General features: G+C 37.9%; 1 protein-coding gene across 3 annotated transcripts in view; it reads right to left on the bottom strand.

The window, feature by feature from the left end:
• The window catches only part of LOC150097108 (ADP-ribosylation factor-binding protein GGA1-like), a 372294-nt gene that overhangs the window by 244024 nt on the left and 105879 nt on the right, over positions 1–22391 (bottom strand). For all 3 annotated transcript variants that reach the window (XM_090407056.1, XM_090407058.1, XM_090407057.1), the window contains exon 5: positions 13635–13706. In XM_090407056.1, the coding sequence (XP_090263182.1) occupies positions 13635–13706 (72 nt within the window). The remainder of the gene's footprint in view (positions 1–13634; positions 13707–22391) is intronic.

Raw genomic sequence — 22391 nt, 5'->3', positions numbered from 1 at the left:
GTTTGCATCAATGTCTTGCTTATTGGAAGGGGTGTTTTGAGGCAAGATGGTATGCTAACATTAATCGGAAGATGATGATGATGGAGATGGTGCTGGAGAATCAGGATTTGATTCTGTTTCTAGAAGAGGGGAACTTACCACTAAAGTCGGTTTCTTGAAAAAGGTATCTAGGATTGTTTGCACAGCTTTTTTCTTATTTCATCATAAATGGCCTTGCAGCAGCTGATGTTCTCACTAACTGCACGGTAAACCTTTGTAAGCCGCTGAATGTTGGGATCTTGCTCCTCAAGCTTAGCAAATCCTGCTTCAATGAAACGAAAAGCTTCAGCTAATTCTTTTGTCGTAAACTTTCTTGGCTCTGGATCTTCTGATTCTTCATGTTTTTGTGTTTCTATCAGCTGCTTCTCTATCTCCATAAGGTCTTCATTGGTTAATTCTTGAAAATGGGTCTCTAGTAAGTCAATGACATAATTTTCATTGATGTCCAATTGCAGCGCATTGCCACTGTCCACCACAGCTTTTCTGGCTTCAGCGATGTCTTCTGTGAAGTCACAAAAATCATCACAGAATTGAGGGCACAGTTTGTTTCACACCCCTTTAATTGTTGATTGCTCCACGTTCTACCAAGAATCAACAATGTTTTGATGGCATCATGGATGTTATAATTCTTTCAGAACTATCTCAAGGTCATCACCATCTTCTGTAGCACTGAGTGCTTACGGAAATGTACACGGTACGTAATAAGCCTTAAATGCAGAAATGACTGCCTGCTCCGTTGTCTGTAGTAATGATGTAGTGTTGGGTGATAAAAATACGAATATTACATTAGGGTGAAGGGCATCCAAAGATGTTGGATGTCCAGGAACAATGTCCAGCAAAAGCAGAATTTTAAAGGGAATTTTCTTTTATGAACAATAACGTTCCACAGCTGGAATAAAACAGTTCAAAAACCAATCTTCAAACATGGCAAGTGTTGACCCAGGCCCTTAAATTTGACTTCCAAATAATGGGAAGAGCTGCTTTAATAATGAGGTGAAGTGCGGATTTGTTTACATGCATGAAAGAAAATAGTTCCTGAATTATTAATTTAATTATTAATTATCCTTATGGGAAGCCTTGGGAGCACGTTAGTAAGTATGGAATGCTATAAGTCGGGTCATCCATAACACGGGGACTGCCTGTATATTAGAAATGGAAGATAATCTTATTTTTTTTTTAGATATCCTAGTTTATTGTAAGAGATTTAGATGACTTTCTCAATTTTTGAAGAGAAACACTGGTTATTATATTCACAGTCAATCTTACTATGATTCTTCTCAAAAATCCATCGCCATAAGAATGCTCTATCAAACTTTGCTCTGCCAATACTTTGCTAAAGCAAGAAATATACAGATAAAATCCTCTTTGGTTAATGATTTTAGTATTTCATTAACAAAGCCATAACTATAGGAGTGCTTCTTCTTCAGTCTCTCATGAGAAGATTATCCAAATGGTCATTCCTTATATTAAAAACATATTTGAATATATTTCGAATATACTTAGGTCTATGTCTTCGAGTGATATTTCACTCTGATCACAAAATTTCTTCTTTTCCATTGGCCTTCATTGTTGTTTACAAGATCCCTTCTACATTCACTTTATCCTCCTTTAGATAATCCAGTAGATCTGCAGCTGTTTGTTGTGAGAAAATAATATCAAATGCCAAGATCTGGAATAATCTGGTATTGCAAAACAAGATATTAACATGATATCATATTATGATATTAACCTCTATGTTCAAGTTCTACACAAGAGCAGTTCCCTCATGGTATAATTATACAGAATGCTGTCAAGTTCTGCTGCATTGTTCTAATCTCCAATATGATGGATTATATTTATCTCCTTATATGGGATAATTCTCCTTAACACTGCTCATCTCAATCAACCTTCCTATGGTGAGATGGATGAAATAGTGAGACCAAATTGCACTTCTTATCCATGTTATTCAACCGGTATTACAGAATTGTATCCAGATTTAGCTTGACATCTATAGATGTCATGGCCAGTTGTGGGGTTACTGGATGTTTCTTCTTCCATTGCTAGGACTTCAGTACAATCAGGGCATACTTATTTATAACATGCTTACAATCATGTTATAAATAACTATTTTAATTTCCCGACGTTTCAACCTTCATTTTATAGTCATCATCTGGAGTATATATACAAATATACAAGGACAAGCTGAGTTACATTTCACACAGTATGCTTAAGAAACAATGATTTGATCACCGGTTATTCTACTGGCATGACTTCTAGTGAAAAAAATATATATACACACACACACACATATATATATACAGATAAAATTAACAAATTAATTATTTAGAAACTACATCAGAGCTAAATTCTATTTAAGATAACAAGAGAAACGTTCTTCTTTCATATAGATAGTTTTCTTACAGTAACAATGATGTCCTATTTTTAACATGACAACTGTTATATTAGATTTAAGATTCTGGATTATCTACAGTCCTGTTTATAGTCAACTCTTAGGGAGAAAGGTTCCTTGGGTAGAATATGTGCCTTCCATATGCTTGGGATTTTTAGACCATCATTATTGTTCAGATTGGGGTGGTTGATAAGAATCTCACAGGTTTCCTTAAATTTATGTTCATACCAGGTTTTGGTATGATGTAAACAATTAGTGCTTTTCCAGTCAATTCTATGTAAAGTGTTCAGGGCATGATCAGAAAGGTCAGCTTCACCGCAGTTACTATATTTAATGTGTCGTTTATGTTCCTTTTGTCTGATAGGAATTGTCCGTCCTGTTTCCCCTATATATATGGTAGATTACAGGTGCAATAAATTCAGTATACTCCAGGGTGGGCCACTTGTCGCACGTCTTCCTTCTGGCAGTCTTTCCTTCACTGTTTACTGGAAATCGACACATACTGGCCAATATATACATAAACTCCTACCACCACCCAACACAAAAACTAGGTGTCATTAATACTCTAAAAAACAGGGCTTTGAAGATATGCTTCCATGAATAAGCAATGAAAGACAAATTTAAAGTTATAAGCAATACTTTTCTAAAAAATGGTTACAGCCAAAACACTATTAACAAAATTCTCTACAAGACCTGAATAAAAAAAAAGATAAACCAGACTACAATAAAACTATAACCATTCCTTACATTAAAGGGACATAAGATAAAATAAATAGAATACTACAGAAATACAACCTCAAAGCCCCCTTTAAACCTCCTGCAAAATTAAAAAGCTTACTCAACTCATCCAAAGACCCACTCCCTCTGCTGGCCCACCCTGGAGTATACCAAATTTATTGCACCTGTAATCTACCATATATAGGGGAAACAGGATGCACAATTCCTATCAGACAAAAGGAACATAAACAATACATTAAATATAATAACTATGATGAAGCTGGCCTTTCTGATCATGCCCTGAACACTTTACATAGAACTGACTGGAAAAGCAACAGTTGTTTACATCACACCAAAACATTGTATGAACGCAAATTTAAGGAAGCTTGTGAGATTCTTAATATGTGCCTTCCCAAGCATATGGAAGGCACATATTCTACCTACAGAACCTTTCTCCCTAAGAGTTAACTATAAACAGGACTGTAGATAATCGAGAATCCTAAATCTAATATAACAATTGTAATGTTAGAAATAGGACATCATTGTTACTGTAAGAAAACAGTCTATAAAAAAGAATGTTTCTCTCATGTTATCTTAAATAGAATTAAGTTTTGATGTAGTTTCTAAATAATTAGTTTTTAATTTTATCTGTATACACACACACACACACACACACACATATATATATATTTTTTTTTAATTTTTTATTTTTTCGCTAGAGGTCATGCCAGTAGAATAACCAGTGATCACATCATTGTTTCTTTAGCATGCTGTGTGAAATGTAACTCAGCTTGTCCTTGTATATCTGTATATACTCCAGATGATGACCTTAATATGAAGGTCGAAACGTCAGGAAATTAAAACAGTTATTTATAACATGGTGTAAAGTCCATAATTTCTAAAATGAATGCTCAACTTTGAACTTCTCTGGTTGAAAATATCCTTTCCCCACTCCATTAAATTCATTTGCTGTCTCTATTGCTCCCCTAATGCAACCAACCACTCTGAGCTCTTTAATTTCCTCTCCTTAAAAATTGATTTTCTCCAGTCTCTCTTTCCCAACAGCAAAATTATCTTCCTAGGAGATTTGAATGTCCACAACACCAACTAACTTTCCTCCTCCAGTTGTACAGATCATACAGGCAGAGATCCTGAAACATTTGCTGTTATTAACGACCTTACACAACATGTTCAGATGCCAACCAGAATACCAGATTCCCCACTCTAGATCGCTTCCTCACCAATGACCCTTCGAAATACACAGTTAAAGTAGTGGACACCCCCTTAGATAATTCTGACCATAATCTAATGCTCATCTCCTCCCCCATGCAACAACGCTTACACAGCCACTTCCATACAAGAGTAATTTGGCATTATAACAGTGCCAAGTGGGCCAGCCTCTGCAATTCTATGCCATATTCCCATGGTTCGACTATTTCTTCTGGTGTTCCAACCCAAACATGTGTACCAAAGTTATCCTCACCAGCATGGAAACATACATTCCCCACACTACTCTGAACATCAATTTCCTAAACTAAATCCTGGTTCTCCAGAAGATGTGCCAAGGCTGTACAAATGAAAAACCAAACATACCACAAATGGCTCAAGTCAAGAACTCCATCCTCCTTTAGAGCTTATACTGAAACCCAGAAAAAAACAATGCTTCCAACACAGAGTTTGAAGGAGCAAAAAGCAGGAAACTAGCAGCCTGTCCAAATGGCAGCTGAGCCTTCTGGTCTCTCACCAAAGCAACTAGCTGAAACTTCTGCCTAACATTATTCCCATCTCTATCATACCCAGATGGCTATATTGCAACATCGCCGACAGAAAAATCCAACCTCCTGGCTTCACCCTTTGCTTCCAGTTCATGCTAGTAAATGTTCCCCAGTCATTTCAGATGCCCAACATACAATGCCCCCTTTATCTTTTTCACAGAAAAAGATCAGAAAAAAATACTGTCCAAATTAAACAAAAAACATCTCCTGGCCGTGATGGCATTCCTCCAATTGTCCTGAAAGTTTGTGCACCAGAACTGACTCCTATCCTATGTCGCCTGTATATACTCTCTCACTCCACTAGTATCTATCCCACAACCTGGAAATTGGCCTATATTCCACCCATTCCCAAGAAAAGTGACAAGTCACTGCAGTCCAACTACCACCCTATCTCGCTTACCTCAGTCCTGTCTAAATTATGGAAAAAATCATCAATTCCCAATTCCTATACTACCTAAAAGGCACTCACCTAATAAATGACCACCAGTATAAATTCTTTCGCTGCCGATCAATAGGAGATCTGCTCACATATATCACAAATCTCTGTACAGATGCCTTGGAGAAGATTGGATAATCTCAAATGGTTGCACTTGATATCTCCAAAGCTTTTGACTGGCTCTTGCACAAAGGCTTACTAAGCAAACTACAATTGTTTGGTCTGCCTCAGGCAATCCAATCTGTAGTTGGATTGCCAGCTTTCTGTCTGGAAGCACACTATGTGTTGTGGTGGTGGATGGGTTCCTTATCCCCTTCACCATTCAACTAATGCTGGGGTTGTACAAGGTTCTGTCCTCTCACCAACCCTTTTCCTGCTATATATCAATGATCTATTTCAGTTGACATCCAACTCAATACACAGTTTTACAGATGACAGCACATTGCACTCCTCCCTTACATTTGATAAACCTTACTCTACGCAACTCACCTCAACCTACAGACATCAACGACCACCACCTTCAGTTCTGATTTCCAAGCCATCCTCCAATGGGGTTCAGATAACCTCATCAATTTCAGTGCTAATAAAACCCAGTTCTGCCTTATTTCTCATAAAAAAAAGAAGAACCATTTTTTCCCAGTATTATTTTGGACAACATCAAATTTCCAGACAAGAAAAGAAGTGATTTCTCTTCTTGGAATTACTCTGACATCAAGCCTATCTTGGCATAAACAGATCACAACCACTGCATCCTCAGCTTCAAAAAAACTAGGATTTCTTTTTGGAAATTATGGAGACAACTACCGTGTTTGAATAAAAACTTTAGTTTACTATTACTAAAATTTTACAATTCGACGTTTCGACCTTTATGTCAAGGTCATCTTCTGGAGCGTACAAATATACACAAGAAACAAGCTATACTACAATTATACTGGTTCGTTAAAGACACTGACTAACCGCTACCACAATTGTTGGCCTGACCTCTGGTGAAAAAAAATAAAATAAAATAAAATATACATCAACGCTAGAGTCCTATTATTTGTGTTGTCTACTATATACATATATTAACATCATTCCAGCCAGTTGGAGTGGAATGGTTTCTAATACTAGCAGATTGGCTAGAGTCCTGACTTATGTTGAATCTTTCATATTAGGTTGGCTGAATGTGTGCCATCCAGATCCTTGGAATTTTCATACCATCTTTATTGTTGATATTTGGGTGGTTTATCAGGATTTCGCAGGATTCTTTAAATTTTCTTTCGTACCATGTTTTTGTGCGGTGTAAGGAGCAGGTGCTTTTCCAGTTGATTTGGTGTAAGGTGTTAAGTGCATGGTCTGAGAGGCCTGCTTCACCATAATGGTTATATTTAATGTGTCTAATGTGTTCTTTCTTGCGTATAGGGATTGTCCGTCCCGTTTCACCAATGTACGGTAAGTTACAGGTGCAGCGGATGCAATAGACTCCAGGATGTGCTAATGGGAGGAGAGGATCCTTAGAGGAGCTGAATATGGTTTTAAGTTTAGTGGGTGGTGGCATTGAGGTTATAATGTTGTAGGATTCTGTTGATTTTTTCTGATAACCCTTTAATGTATGGGATGGCTATGGTTTTACTTAATCTAGATTCGTTTTTGTTGTGGTTTTATAGAGTATTTTATTGACAGTATTTTTGTTATAGCCATTGTTTATGAATGTGTCACTAATGATTTTTAGTTCTTGTTTCAGGGCTTGCTGGTTAGAGCAAATAGTTGTGGCTCTGTTTTTAAGGGTGTTTATGACTCCATATTTTTGTGCTGGGTGGTGGTATGAATTCGCATGTATGTATTGGCCCGTGTGTCGGTTTTCGGTAGACCGTGAAGGATAGACTGCCTGAAGGAAGACGTGTAACTAGTGTGTCTAGGAACGGGAGCGAATTTTGGTTTTCGATTTCGATGGTAAACTGTATGGGTTCGTGTTGTTTGTTTAGGTGGCTGAGGAATGTGTTTAGCGTTTGTCGCCCATGCGGCCAGATCGCGAACACGTAGTCAACGTATCTGGGCCAGATTGTCGGTCGAAGCGTGGCGGAATCAAGAGCCCTTTGCTCAAAGGTTTCCATGTAGAAGTTCACGATTGGGGGAGATAATGGTGATGGCTGTACCTTCCTTTTGTAGGTAGAATTTGTTTTGCCACACGAAGTAACCGGACTTTAGTACGTGGGCAAAGAGGGCCGTAATGTCGGGCGGAAATTTGTTCTGTAGTAGGAGAATTGTGTCATTGATGGGGACATTAGTGAAAAGGGCAGAAACGTCAAAACTGACTAATAAGTCGTCTTTGTCGAGTGTTATGTTTTTGATTATGTTTATAAAGTGTTGTGTGTTTTTTATGTAGGAGGGGGAATGACCTACCAACTCCTTGAGTGTTGCCGCTAATTTCTTGGCTAGGTGGTAATTGGGACTGTCTATTCCTTCCACTATTGGTCGAAGGGGCACATTTTGTTTGTGTATTTTCGGAACCCCATATATTCTGGGGGGGCGGGCGTAGTGGGGTTTGAGTTTTTTAACAGTGTCTGGTGGCCAAGAAGTGACGGACTTTAGTAGTTTTTCTGTTTTGTCCTTTATCTTCTTTGTTGGGTTATAATTTACCATTTTATATGTGTTGTTATCGGCTACTAGTTGGTTCATTTGCAGTATGTATGTTGACCTGTCAAGGACAACAGTAGTACTGCCTTTATCAGCTTTCGTTATTATTATGTTTTGTTTGGCTTTTAATGATTTAATTGCTGCTAATTCTGTTTTAGTCAGGTTGTTCTGTATAGTTTTCTTGGTATTTAGAACATTACTGGTTTCTAGTCGTATTTTGTCTGCTATGTTGTTAGGTAGGGATCTGATGCCTCTTTCAATGTGGTAGATAAAATCTAATTTGTTTACCTTTTTAGGCACTATTGCTTTGTTCAGTCCTTTATTCAGCAGCATGAGTTCACCGTTGTTCAGGGTGTGGCTTGATAAGTTAATCACATGGTTCTTGCTTGTTGGTGGTTGGTCGCTCCTTGTCACCCTTGTTTGTTGTTCATTGTTGTTTCTCGGGGAGGAAGTCCTCTGATTGGCCGCCATATTTTGCCGTTGTTTCAACCTGTGGAATTTTTTCTCGAGTTTTTCTTTGTTCTTTTCCAGGGTATGCTTGGTCGAATTGTCAGTAATTCTTTCAAGTGTTTGTAGAATGTCTGGATTAACATAGTTCGATAGTTCTGATTGTAATTTTGAAACTAGATTTTGTGTTGTAGCTAGGTTTCGGCGGGCTGTTTGGATCTGTTCTCTAAGCATTGCTTTTTCTGTGCGGTCATAGATACGGAGTGCCTTAGCGGGCACTCCGTATCTAACACATATAAAATGGTAAATTATAACCCAACAAAGAGGATAAAGGACAAAACAGAAAAACTACTAAAGTCCGTCACTTCTTGGCCACCAGACACTGTTAAAAAACTCAAACCCCACTACGCCCCCCCCCACAGAATATATGGGGTTCCGAAAATACACAAACAAAATGTGCCCCTTCGACCAATAGTGGAAGGAATAGACAGTCCCAATTACCACCTAGCCAAGAAATTAGCGGCAACACTCAAGGAGTTGGGAGGTCATTCCCCCTCCTACATAAAAAACACACAACACTTTATAAACATAATCAAAAACATAACACTCGACAAAGACGACTTATTAGTCAGTTTTGACGTTTCTGCCCTTTTCACTAATGTCCCCATCAATGACACAATTCTCCTACTACAGAACAAATTTCCGCCCGACATTACGGCCCTCTTTGCCCACGTACTAAAGTCCGGTTACTTCGTGTGGCAAAACAAATTCTACCTACAAAAGGAAGGTACAGCCATCACCATTATCTCCCCCAATCGTGAACTTCTACATGGAAACCTTTGAGCAAAGGGCTCTTGATTCCGCCACGCTTCGACCGACAATCTGGCTCAGATACGTTGACGACGTGTTCGCGATCTGGCCGCATGGGCGACAAACGCTAAACACATTCCTCAGCCACCTAAACAAACAACACGAACCCATACAGTTTACCATCGAAATCGAAAACCAAAATTTGCTCCCGTTCCTAGACACACTAGTTACACGTCTTCCTTCAGGCAGTCTATCCTTCACGGTCTACCGAAAACCGACACACGGGCCAATACATACATGCGAATTCATACCACCACCCAGCACAAAAATATGGAGTCATAAACACCCTTAAAAACAGAGCCACAACTATTTGCTCTAACCAGCAAGCCCTGAAACAAGAACTAAAAATCATTAGTGACACATTCATAAACAATGGCTATAACAAAAATACTGTCAATAAAATACTCTATAAAACCACAACAAAAACGAATCTAGATTACAGTAAAACCATAGCCATCCCATACATTAAAGGGTTATCAGAAAAAATCAACAGAATCCTACAACATTATAACCTCAATGCCACCACCCACTAAACTTAAAACCATATTCAGCTCCTCTAAGGATCCTCTCCTCCCATTAGCACATCCTGGAGTCTATTGCATCCGCTGCACCTGTAACTTACCGTACATTGGTGAAACGGGACGGACAATCCCTATACGCAAGAAAGAACACATTAGACACATTAAATATAACCATTATGGTGAAGCAGGCCTCTCAGACCATGCACTTAACACCTTACACCAAATCAACTGGAAAAGCACCTGCTCCTTACACCGCACAAAAACATGGTACGAAAGAAAATTTAAAGAATCCTGCGAAATCCTGATAAACCACCCAAATATCAACAATAAAGATGGTATGAAAATTCCAAGGATCTGGATGGCACACATTCAGCCAACCTAATATGAAAGATTCAACATAAGTCAGGACTCTAGCCAATCTGCTAGTATTAGAAACCATTCCACTCCAACTGGCTGGAATGATGTTAATATATGTATATAGTAGACAACACAAATAATAGGACTCTAGCGTTGATGTATATTTTATTTTATTTTATTTTATTTTTTTTCACCAGAGGTCAGGCCAACAATTGTGGTAGCGGTTAGTCAGTGTCTTTAACGAACCAGTATGATTGTAGTATAGCTTGTTTCTTGTGTATATTTGTACGCTCCAGAAGATGACCTTGACATAAAGGTCGAAACGTCGAATTGTAAAATTTTAGTAATAGTAAACTAAAGTTTTTATTCAAACACGGTAGTTGTCTCCAAAATTTCCAAAAATGCATTCGGATCACCGTGCAAGCCTAAAAGAAAGTAAACTAGGATTTCTCTTTCGCTCAAGATGTTACTTCACCCCTGAAAAGATGTTAAAATTATACAAATCACAAATCCACCCAGCAATTGAATACTGCTCTCACATATGGGATGGGGGCCCCTAAAAGCTCCCTCAAAATGCATGACTCAAATCAGAGGGAAGCAATTAGACTTATTAATGACCCGTCTCTTACCAACTCACTCTCCCCGACACACACTTTTGCACAGACATTTGGTTTCTGCAATATGTATGTTCTACAAATATTTCCAAGCGAAATGTTCATCTGAAATATCAATAATTCCCCCACCAAGTATTAAACTCATTGGAACACATGCAGCTGCTGCTCAATATCCCTTCACAGTGCACCTTGAAACTCACAGAATAAGTTTTTTTCCCTCTTCCTTCATCCCTGCTACTGCTGTATTGTGGAACAGACTTTCCCCTATTGTGTTTCCCAAGGAATGCAACACAGTTTTTCAAATCAAATGTAAACAAGTTCCTTATTTCTCAGCCCACTACCTATATACGGTACTAATGTACTATAGTTTGATCAACTAGTCTCTTGTGTATGGGCTTGACATTAAAAAACACTAACCACCAGGCATGGTTGGGCGAGTGGGTAGTGTGCTCAATCTCCAACCAACAGGCTGTGTGTTTGAATCCGGCCATGGGCATGGATATTTGTGATTGTCTTTAGGTGGCAGATGAATTTCATTGCCCAGCATGAAACCACCACCCCAATTATTGGAAGCCTGAAGTGGCTTGAAAAAGTTCTATGTTTGGCTTCTAGAGCAGGATTTTTGGATAAAGTAGAAAATTAATTAAAAATATATAAAATTGATAAAAATAGGGAAAAAAAATGTAGCCCTCCCAAGGAAGGGAGGGATACATTTCCAAGGAAGAAAATGTACTATAGGTTTGCTAATAACTTTTCATGGGTGGAAGCAAAAAAAAAAAAAAAAAAAAAAAAAACCCTCAGTTTGACTTAAGTGTCTGGAGCTTTCAATGACTGTACAGCACACCACTGGTATGAAGCAAGAAATCATAATGTGCGGGTGGTCTGAAAAGTTCCTCAGCCTAACAATGTAAAAACGAATTTATAATTTCAAAATTATTTTAATTTTTCAATATAATCTCCCTTAAGACTAATACATTTATTCCAGCGATGCTCCAGCACCATTATCCCATCCCTGTAGTGGTTCTCAGTAAGATCTACAAAATACTCCTCTACAGCTGCAATCACCTCTTGATTTGAAGAAAAACGCTGACCAGATTTAGTTGTGGGAAGAAATAGAAGTCAGAAGTAGCCAAATATGGGGAATAGAGTGGAACAATTCATAGTGCAGATCCCTTAATTTTCCCATTGCCAAAACACCTTTGTGGGCAGGTGCATTGTCCTGATGAAAGATGATTTTTTTCTTCTGCAATCCAGGTCTTTTCTCACGAATTTTTTTGTCTAGTCTGGTTAAAAGATTGGAATAATATTCCCCGGTTATTGTTTTACCCTTTTCAAGGTAATTAACAAACGAAATGCCTTTAGCATCCCAAAACACCAATGCCATGACCTTTTCTGCTGATGGAACTGACTTTGTTTTCTTTGGCACTGAACAACCGGCTTCTGTCCACTGTTTGGATTCTGGTGTGTATTGGTGAATCCGAGTCTCATCCATAGTAATAAATAAATGCATAAAATCAGTTTTATTCTTGTTAAAAGGCTCCAAGCACTGTTCAGAGATTTTCATGCGAGTGCATTTTTGATCTGCTGTGAGCAAGTGAGGCACCCATATTGCGCAAAGCTTTTTCATATGCAATTCTTCATGCAAAATATATTCTACACATTCTTTTGAAATGCCTATAGTCAGCAATTTCACGCACTTTGACTCACCAGTCATCCAATTCCATATTGTGCACTTGATCAATGATTTCTGGTGGTGTTACACTTTTTTGAACGTATTCACGTGGATCATCTTCAAGGCTGGTACGGCCACATTTAAACTTGGCAGCCCATTTCTTAATTGTAGAAAACAAAGGAGAAGAGTGCCCATAAACTTTTATGAGCGTCAAACGAATTTCTTTTGGCATTAAACCTTCTTTTACAAAGAATTTAATAACTGCCCGATACTCAATTTTATCCATTTCAAGGGATACAGACAACACTTTTGCTTCAGACAGATGTATTAAACAAACTACTTGATAGAATGATAGAATGCAATTTCACATAGATGCTTATGACAGTTGTACCAACTTAGAAAAAAAAAAAAAACTTGTCGATAGCGTTGCCATCTATAGTTGAGGACGAGAACTTTTCAGACCACCCTCGTATAGATGCTGAATGGATTTAGTTTAGGTGGCTCCAGGAGAACATTAATTACCACACAATAAATGGGATGGCGGTGGTGTTATAATGAAAGATATTTCTACTGGTTTGAGTCAGAACCAAACCATTGTCACAGTGCCTAAAAGAATGCACATTAAAGATTTTGCATAAATCTGTATTTATATGACAGCAATTCTATGGATATGCATATCAACCTGATAATGTGCCATGACATACTGGGAAGACTGTGGTAACACGGTTTGATGAAAAGAAGTTCACAGTTAGGCAGGAGTACATAAAAGTCCTGATCTGAACAATATAAGATGAGTTAGAATATCAATTAAGGGTTAAAAGTAACAACTTTACAACAGGAAATTATTGGCAATTTAGGTAGGTCTGCCAAAATACCTGTGCCCATTTATCAACATTTGGTGCCTCCAGTAAGTGAGATGTAGGTGACTTCACTGGCCAGCCAGACCAGTGAATTTAATTTACATATTTTTATATGTACAAACAATGTACATTAGGCTGCAGAGAAAATATCTACTCTATTTAAAGTTCAGAAGATATAAACTTGTAACACAGTTGGCTTCTCGTCTTTCTTGACATGATGCTAATGGATACATAAAATCTGAAAAATAACATGCAATAAAGTGTCAAAAATTATTACAAAAGTTTTCAAAACTAAAACACTGCTGTAACATCAAAACTTACTTGAGATTTTTCCTCATCCTCAAATATTGCACTCTTTGGCCTTGGGGGAGGTACTGGAGGAGGCTGATAGTTCTATAGAAATAAATTTTAAACATGCATGTAGAAAGTTTTTTCATTGGTTATCAAAGAAAATTACACTTGCTAAGAAATTATATTCTTGTTTAAGCAAACAAAGTTTGTTTATGCTTGAGTGAGAGGCTGTTGACCTCACATCAATTGCTTTATAGTAGGGATGCACAGACCGCAGCCCGCATGCGGCCCTTCGTTGATTTGCTGGCAGCCCGCCTCACCGTGTATTATTTTAACTTTAACAAGTTACACGATAGGTAATTTTTAAAAATGGTACATGCGCAAAGCAAAGTAGCTGTGACGTCACGATTGCCTGTCTACTTACGATAATCGATTAGTAACAATGTTAACAAATTTTATAATTCATCTATTTGTCATATGAGTATTTTGTTTTTGTAGGTGTGGTTGCTACAATTAATTATCGCCCCTAGGAAAGGGTAAAAAATAAATTCTAAAATGGATAAAGCAGGGTCAAGTAGGAAACGCAAACTACAGGATGAAAAACGGCAGTTTCAGGATAGCTGCACTGAAAAATATCGTTTTGTGCGGTCGTTTAATAATATCTTGTGCTTGATTTGCAAAAGTGCTGTAGCCATACCAAAAGAATACAATATAAGGAGACACTATGAAAGTCTGCATTCTACATTTTCAAATCTAACCAAAGAACTAAGTAAACAAAGATTTCATTTTTGAAACGAGAATTGACAGGTCAGCAAGTGATGTTTACAAAACCTATTCAAGATTCGGAAATCGCAACAGAAATAAGTTTTGAAATATCTCGCCTTATAGCAAAAGGTGCCGAACATTTACAGATGGAGATTTCGTTAAAGATTGCCTTGAGATAGCTGCTAAAAAATTTGTCCTGATTCAGCCAAAAATATTCAGAAAACGCAGTTAAACAGGATGACTTTATTAAATCACTTAAGGAATTGAACAACGTACATACGAATATAAATTAAATCACACTTTAATAAATATTTCCGATATTTCGGCAACGTCACGTTGCCATCTTCAAAAGGAACTGACAAAAAAAGGCACGTGCACATAGGCACTACAACACCGTAACTGAGAATGAAGAGATGAAGCTATTGTTCGCCTAAAAGTCCTGATGGTGCCCTCTAGTGGGCTAAATAGGTGTTCTTGGCCGTTGGGCTGAAGGTCTGCTGATGTAAGCCTCCCAAATTTGGAGGAGTCGCATACAACTAAATTTGTTGAGGTTTGGAGAGTTTCTTAGGGCTGCGGCTGATTCCATAAATAGTCTTTCAAATTTGTATTTGCTACAGTAGCTTTCTGTAGCTTTCTTCCACTGTATTCTGTGGCGTGTATCCAGAGCATGGTCTGCAAGACCAGAATGGCTGTACTTCTGAAAACGGATGTAGTCCTTGTGTTCAGAAATTCTGATATTCGCTGTCCTGACTGTTTGGCCAAAGTAAGACAGTTTACAGCTGCAAGGGACCTGATATACACCAGGTAAGTATAGGGGAAGTGGTTGGTCTTTAGTGGAGCGGATAAGGGATGCCAATTTTCTGTATTGTCTGTAACAGGAGGTCAAGTCATGTCTTCTCTTAGCGGACATTAACGAAGCTATTCGTGCCTTCGAAGAAGAGCTTTCGTGCACTTTAAATCACGAGCTTTGGTCAATTTTACATGACGTCTCATGTACCGCTGCAGACAAAGAATTTGAAAAAGTACAAGGCCGACAGATGAAAAAATTCGAAAAATTAAAAAAGAACTCTACCGTCAATCCAAAACTTCCTACCAACACCATAATCAACCTTTCTTCAGTCATCCTGAAGCCTGAAGCACTCAACGCACTTTCACGTGGCCACGACTTCGCCATTGCTCCAAGAAAAATACCTAGTGAGGATATTATGATCCAGATCGAATGCAGAATCTGCCACCTTCCACATCAAATCGCCAACAATGTAAGACTGGATGTAGCTTGTGTCCTCTCCAAAGCAAGACCACCAAAAACCAACATATCCAACAAGGAATATAAAGCTCTGCAAGAAATGAGGAATAATAAAGAATTAGTTATTACCAAAGCGGATAAGGGAAATGCAACTGTAATATTTAACCAAAAGGACTACACAGGTAAGCTTAATGCTCTTCTGTTATATCGGGCTACTTACCTCCCTATTGAATACAATCCCACCAACTCACAAATTAGAAAACTTCACAGGCTCCTTAAGAAAGTCACTTCTTGGCCTGTAGAAGTTACCAACAGATTAAAGACATTTAACTCTATACACCCCCCCCCCCGTATTTATGGACTCCCAAAAATACATAAAGAAAATGTGCCATTACGTCTCATAGTGGATGGCATTGATTCCCCCACATATAAATTAGCTAAACATTTGGCCAAAGAGCTCACACACTATACTGGCAACACACCATCATACATAAAAAACTCAGCCCACTTCAAAGCCAGCATAGAAAACCTTACACTCTAACATACTGACATAATGGTCAGCTTTGACATCTCCTCCTTATTCACAAATGTCCCACTCAAGGAAGCTTTAGAGCTAATCCAAGCTAAATTTTCTCCTGATATCTAAGCCCTATTTCAGTTCACAATGAACTCAGGCTATTTCGTTTGGCAGAGAAAATTCTACAAACAAACAGAGGGGATAGCCATGGGTTCACCACTCTCCCCACCCTTGGCCAATTTCTTTATGGAGACCTTTGAAGAAAAAGCCATAGCCTTTGCCCCACAAAAACCAACCATATGGCTTCGCTACGTTGATGATGTGTTTGCTATTTGGTCACATGGCTCTGAAACACCCCCTCTCCTTCTTAACACACTTAAACAACTAACCAGAATCAAGTTCACCTTGGAAAAAGAGGAAAACAACAGTCTCCCTTTCCTAGACACGCTAATCACCCACTAGCCTGATGGAACCTTGGTTTTCTCAGTTTATAGAAAACCAACCCATACAGGCAGATACATTCACCAACAATCCCCCCCCCACACACACACACAACAATATGGAGTGGTGAAAACACTATACAACAGGGCTAAACTAATCTGTTCTAACGACATGGCCCTAAACACTGAACTAAATCACATCTTCAACACTTTCTTAGCCAATGGCCACTCCCCCCAAAAAAATCCAAAAAATATTAAAAACTACAAACCACAGTCCCCCTCCACAACAAGGATTACTCTAAATCCATTACCATTCCCTACATCTGAGGCACCTCAGAAAAAATTACCAAAATCTTAAAAAAAACATTTCCTGTTACAGGCCATACAGAAAATTGGCATCCCTTATCCGCTCCACTAAAGACCAACCACTTCCCCTAGACCTACTTGGTGTATGCCAGGTCCCTTGCAGTTGTAAACTGTCTTACTTTGGCCAAACAGGCAGGACAGCGAATATCGGAATTTCTGAACACAAGGACTACATCCGTTTTCACAAGTACAGCCATTCTGGTCTTGCAGACCATGCTCTGGATACATGCCACAGAATACGGTGGAAGAAAGCTACAGTAATACACCGTAGCAAATACAAATTTGAAAGACTATTTATGGAATCAGCCTCAGCCCTAAGAAACTCTCCAAACCTCAACAAATTTGGTTGTATGCGACTGCCACAAATTTGGGAGGCTTACATCAGCAGACCTTCAGTCCAACGGCCAAGAACACCTACTTAGCCCTCTAGAGGGCTAAGTAGGTGTTCTTGGCCGTTTGGCTGAAGTTGAACAATAGCTTCATCTCTTCATTCTCAGTTACTGTGTTTCAGTGCCTATGTACACGTGCCTTTTTTTGTAAGTTCTTTTGAAGATGGCAACGTGACGTTGCCGAAATATCGGAAATATTTATTAAAGTGTAATTTAATTTATATTCGTATCTAAGTTGTTCAATTCCTTAAGTGATTTAATAATGCATAACCAATGTATAAGCCTGTTAACGAGAATAAACAGGATGACCGTGCAAAGAAGAATTACTGCAATGTCGGAAAATGTAAAGGACCAATTAACATCTTATTCAAAGAAATTTGCCTATTTTTCATTAGCTATTGATGAATCAACTGACATTACTTCCACATCCCAGCTGTTAATATTTGCACATGGAATAATGCAAGAGTTTGAGGTAAGTGAGGTGCTGATTGGAATGAGTTCATTGTCAGATCAAATGAAAGGTAATGACATGTTCACTGGGCTCTTGAAACAGTGTTCCAAAATTGATTTAGATCTGACAAAATTATCAGGTATCATGACTGATGGAGCTCCTTCCATGATAGGAGCTAATTATGGATTGGTAACATTATTGAAACAGCATTTGGGATAGCACAACGATGAGTCAATCAATTCCATTGTATAATCCACCAGGAGAGCTTGTGCCCTAAGAAACTTGGATTTGAACATGTGTCATGAGAGTTGTGGTTTCAACGATTAATTTTATAAAATCCCGTGGCCTTAATCACCAACAATTTAAAAAGTTTCTTGAAGACATTGAAAGTGAATATGGTGACTTAATTTTTTACACAGAAGTGAGGTGGCTAAGACGTCGACAAACATTAGAGCGGTTCCTAAATTTAATTGATGAAATTGAAATCTTCATGACTGAAAAAAACAAAAACGTACCTGACAAAAAATTCGGATTGGTTATGTGACTTAGCCTTACTGGTTGACATTACTAATCATTTAAATACGTTAAATACGCTACTTCAGCGCAAAGATTGGTTACTGAACTTTATGGCCACATTTTGTCTTTTCAGTGCAAGTTAAATCTATTTCAAATCCAACTGAAGTCAGGGAATTACATCCGTTTTCCTAATTATAAGAAAGTTCCTGAAAAGTTCAATGTCAACTTCAAAACTGTGTATGTTGAAAAGATTGATAACTTGATATCAGCCTTCAAGGATTGGTTTTCTGATTTTAAAAAAGTGAAACCATTGCTAGATTTATTTAGCAATCCTTTTGGCATTTTGCCCTAAAATGCACCCGAATCAGCACAGCTTGAACTCATCGACATTCAAAACGATGAGAGCCTGCGAAATAAATTTAATGAAGGCAATTTATTAAATTTCTATCATTGTATCGATAAAAACAATTATAAATGGTTGCTAGATAATGCATTAAAATGTGCAAGCCTCTTTGGCTCAACATATATTTGTAAACAAACTTTTTCAGTTCTGAATATTAACAAATCGAAAAATAGAAACTACTTGACTGATGAAAATTTAGAATCAATTTTGCAGTTGGCTACTACAAAACTCGAACCAAATATCAAAACAATTGTAAAATCAATGCAATGTCACGCATCAAATTAAATTCACTTACTTTTTATTACCTTTTTTGTAACAATTATGATAGGTATAAATAAAATAAACAATATATGGTAGATAACTTTCAAGTTTTTTTTGGCAGCCCTCTTATAAGTAAGAGTGGAACTATGCGGCCCTCGGCCTTAACAAGTTTGTACATCCCTGCGTTATAGTATCCATAATGTAAAGCACATATCTTTCAGATGTGTGTATTGTTATGCATTATGAGAAAAACCACCCAGATCTGTTTCAACCTTTATTGAGGTCTGATCAGAACCAGACCCAAAAAGATACCAAAAGTTGAATTAATCCATCTCATATATTATCCATATACTAGTAGTTAAAAGGTGTATCACCTTATTATTAAAATACACTGGATCAGAAATAGTTGTAGAAAGTTTTTTCACTTGTTTTGAAAGTAAATTATACATACCCAGAAATTACATTCCTGTTTAATCCTAAGGCAGTTGATGTGATGTTATCAGCTTCTATATACAAGTAGCCTAGTTGTGAAGATACTTCATGCACAAACTTTGCTTACATTTGGGTAAAGAATTAAACAATATAATTTCTTGACGAATATAATTTACACTTGCATCATATATTAAATATGACAACAATAAATAATAATTCCATCACAAAGCACAAATGTTTATGCCATGTGTATGGCCTGAATCATTCATTAACAGCACATCAAGGACATTAGGACTGGAATGTCAGTTACTCACAGCTGACAGTCTACATTACTGAAGATGTGTAAGGTTGATAGTTTCTGGTCTTTGATGGGACTAGCCTCCAGGTAATGAGAAAAAGTCACAAATAATTAAAAGGAAAACTTGGTTTCCAAAGGCTGGAGACTCCTCAAAAAATGAACTGCAATATAAATTCAATCATCTCAAAACAGTCAACAAGTTAGTGCAAGATGCACTCAGTGGAGCTAAATGAAATTCTTAGCTCCACTTAATATGATCCTATTTTGTTGCCTATATACTTATATTTCTACAGAGTACTTCCCATTTGAATTGCCTTGGCATATACTGCCTAGGCAAAAGTTTGCCATAAGATTGACTAAAGACAGATGGAATAAAGGCAACTGGAAAGTTAAGGGGAAGGCTGATATCCAGTAGCGGATGGAAAGAGGCTAAGGAAGAAGAAAAAGGTGCTTTACTGATAACACATCCGAAAGTGACATGGTACAAGACTCCTTTCTGCACCAACAACTGAGTGCTGGATATTCTGAATAACATCTCTCTCTCTTGAAATTTTCTTTGCTCCATTCAGTGATATTCATCTGTTGTATTTACCATTCTCCGAACTCTGAAACCACACTATTTCTTACCTTCCTATCCATGATGTGAGGATGGGCATTAGGTGGTAATTGAGGAGAGTGAATGATAGAGTGTGGTAAGAAAGGTTGTCAGTATGTTGCCAAGGCATGAATGACGATGATGACATGAGATAGAGAGTAAGAATCATGAATGGTATGTTGGCAGAGGTGTAAGGAGAAGGGAGCGTAGTTTGTAAATATGTGCAATGCATCTGAGAGAAGGATATATTTGTACAAAAGTGACAGACTTCATTTAAATGGATTTAATGTAAGCCAACTAGAGAGACAGTTGCTAAAAGGAAGTGCAGTAAGCAAGAGTTCAGAGGGAAGAGGTGAAGTGAAAGATCAGGATCGCTATACCCTGTACCAAGAAATGGTACTAGTGAGAGATGATGAGAGAACAGGAGTGCAAGATGAACAGAGAAATGGGGGCAGTCAGGGGGAATAAGGAGACACATAAAACGAGCAGATGTTGGAAACATTACTAAATGTGTGTGGGGGGGGGGATGGTTAGCATATTAATGAGATGGCCTGGGATATTGGGGGGGGGGGGGATGAGCCTGAAGAGAGAGATATGGGGGTAAGTGGTGATAAAGACAATTGGGCACAGGTAGGTGTGAGGAAATCACAACCAACAGGTAGCATGGGTGAAACTGATTATGGACCTAAAAGTGAAGAGTTGTGTTTATTTAATAATGCTGCAGAAATAAGGAAGACGAAATTATTTCACTTATTGAGCTTATAAGTGAAATATTGCTTTCAAGAGGATAAAAAGAGACCAGAGAGAGAGAGAGAGAGAGAAAAAAGTTGGATGCTTCTGATGAGAACAGGAAAATTATGTTTGCATAAAGTGGAAATGCAAGAGGGAAATAGTGGCAATGGTTTTGAGGAAGTGTGGTATGAAGTGGAGGTTGACAGGAAGAGATATGTATATATTTAGTCAGATACTGCTATTAGCAAGGAAATGCAGAGGGTAGTGATGAAGAAATGTATAAGCAAATTAGATCAATGAACAGGGGAAGGGTGATCATTATGGGTAATTTAAATTATAGTAATATAGACTGGAATGAAGAGATAGGGAAGAAGAAAAAGGAATTTCTTGAGAGACAACTATCTTAGGCAGTATGTAAAGGAGGGAACATGAGAATTAAGAGTCTAAGATCTGATCATTTCAGAGGATGTGATTTTGAGTGAGATGTTCCATTTTACTCCAGTTGGTGAGTGATCTACAAGTGATCACTTGAGTGGTTGCCCATCATATGAAGCCTTCTGTGAGGAAAGGATATGTGTGTTGAACTACAAGGCCACTGATTATGAAAAGTTTAGGGAGCCAGATTATTCACTCACAATGCAGCAAGTGAATAGAACAGTTTGCCTGCTGAAATGGTGATGCATTTAGGGTGAATGAGCTTAAGAGATGGTATTACAGCTAGTGTGGATTATGCATGGCCTCCTTCAATGAGTCTTTGACTCCCTGGAGGTCTCAGAGAGTCAAGGACTCATTAACAATAACAGTTTTTCCATTTTTTTTGTTTTTGAATCCATCACTTATTTACAGTTTTCTCTGACTGAGTTCTTCATCATTATCATCACGCTTTTCAAAGATTTAGGCCTAGAGTGGTCTATTCCGGCCTTAGAAGCCATTGTTGAATCTCTTTAGGGGATGTCCTGGTTTTCTTTTCGCTAATGGTTTGTAATTTAAGGCTTGTTTTGGATCTTTCTGTTTTCGTTCTTTGACTGAGTTCTTGATTCTGTTTAATGTTGATACATCTTTGATTTTTCTTAATGTTTTCATCTCAGAAGTTTTCTCATTTTTGAAGTTGTTACATGTGTTTCTGCTGTATGTATTAGTGCTACTCCTGTGTAGATTACTACTTTTGTTCCTTTACTTATATTCTTATTCTTTCAAATGAGGTTGTGCTGAATAGAGTGAATGCAGGCACACAATAATTTTTTATCCAGTAAGATCTGTCAAATAAGAAGGGATGTGTAGCAAAGAGCATTGTTGTGATACAAAATGAAACCATTCACCCACTTCTGCAGTCTTTTTCAATGCACATTGTTCTGCAAACGTTTGAGTACTTCTTT

This window comes from Typopeltis vanoorti, chromosome 17, assembly GCF_054136105.1.
Source record: "Typopeltis vanoorti isolate ZY-2024b chromosome 17, IOZ_Tvanoo_1.0, whole genome shotgun sequence".
NCBI lineage: Eukaryota > Metazoa > Arthropoda > Arachnida > Uropygi > Thelyphonidae > Typopeltis > Typopeltis vanoorti.
The sequence above is the reverse complement of the archived record's forward strand: the minus strand, read 5'-3'. Positions and strand labels throughout refer to the sequence as shown.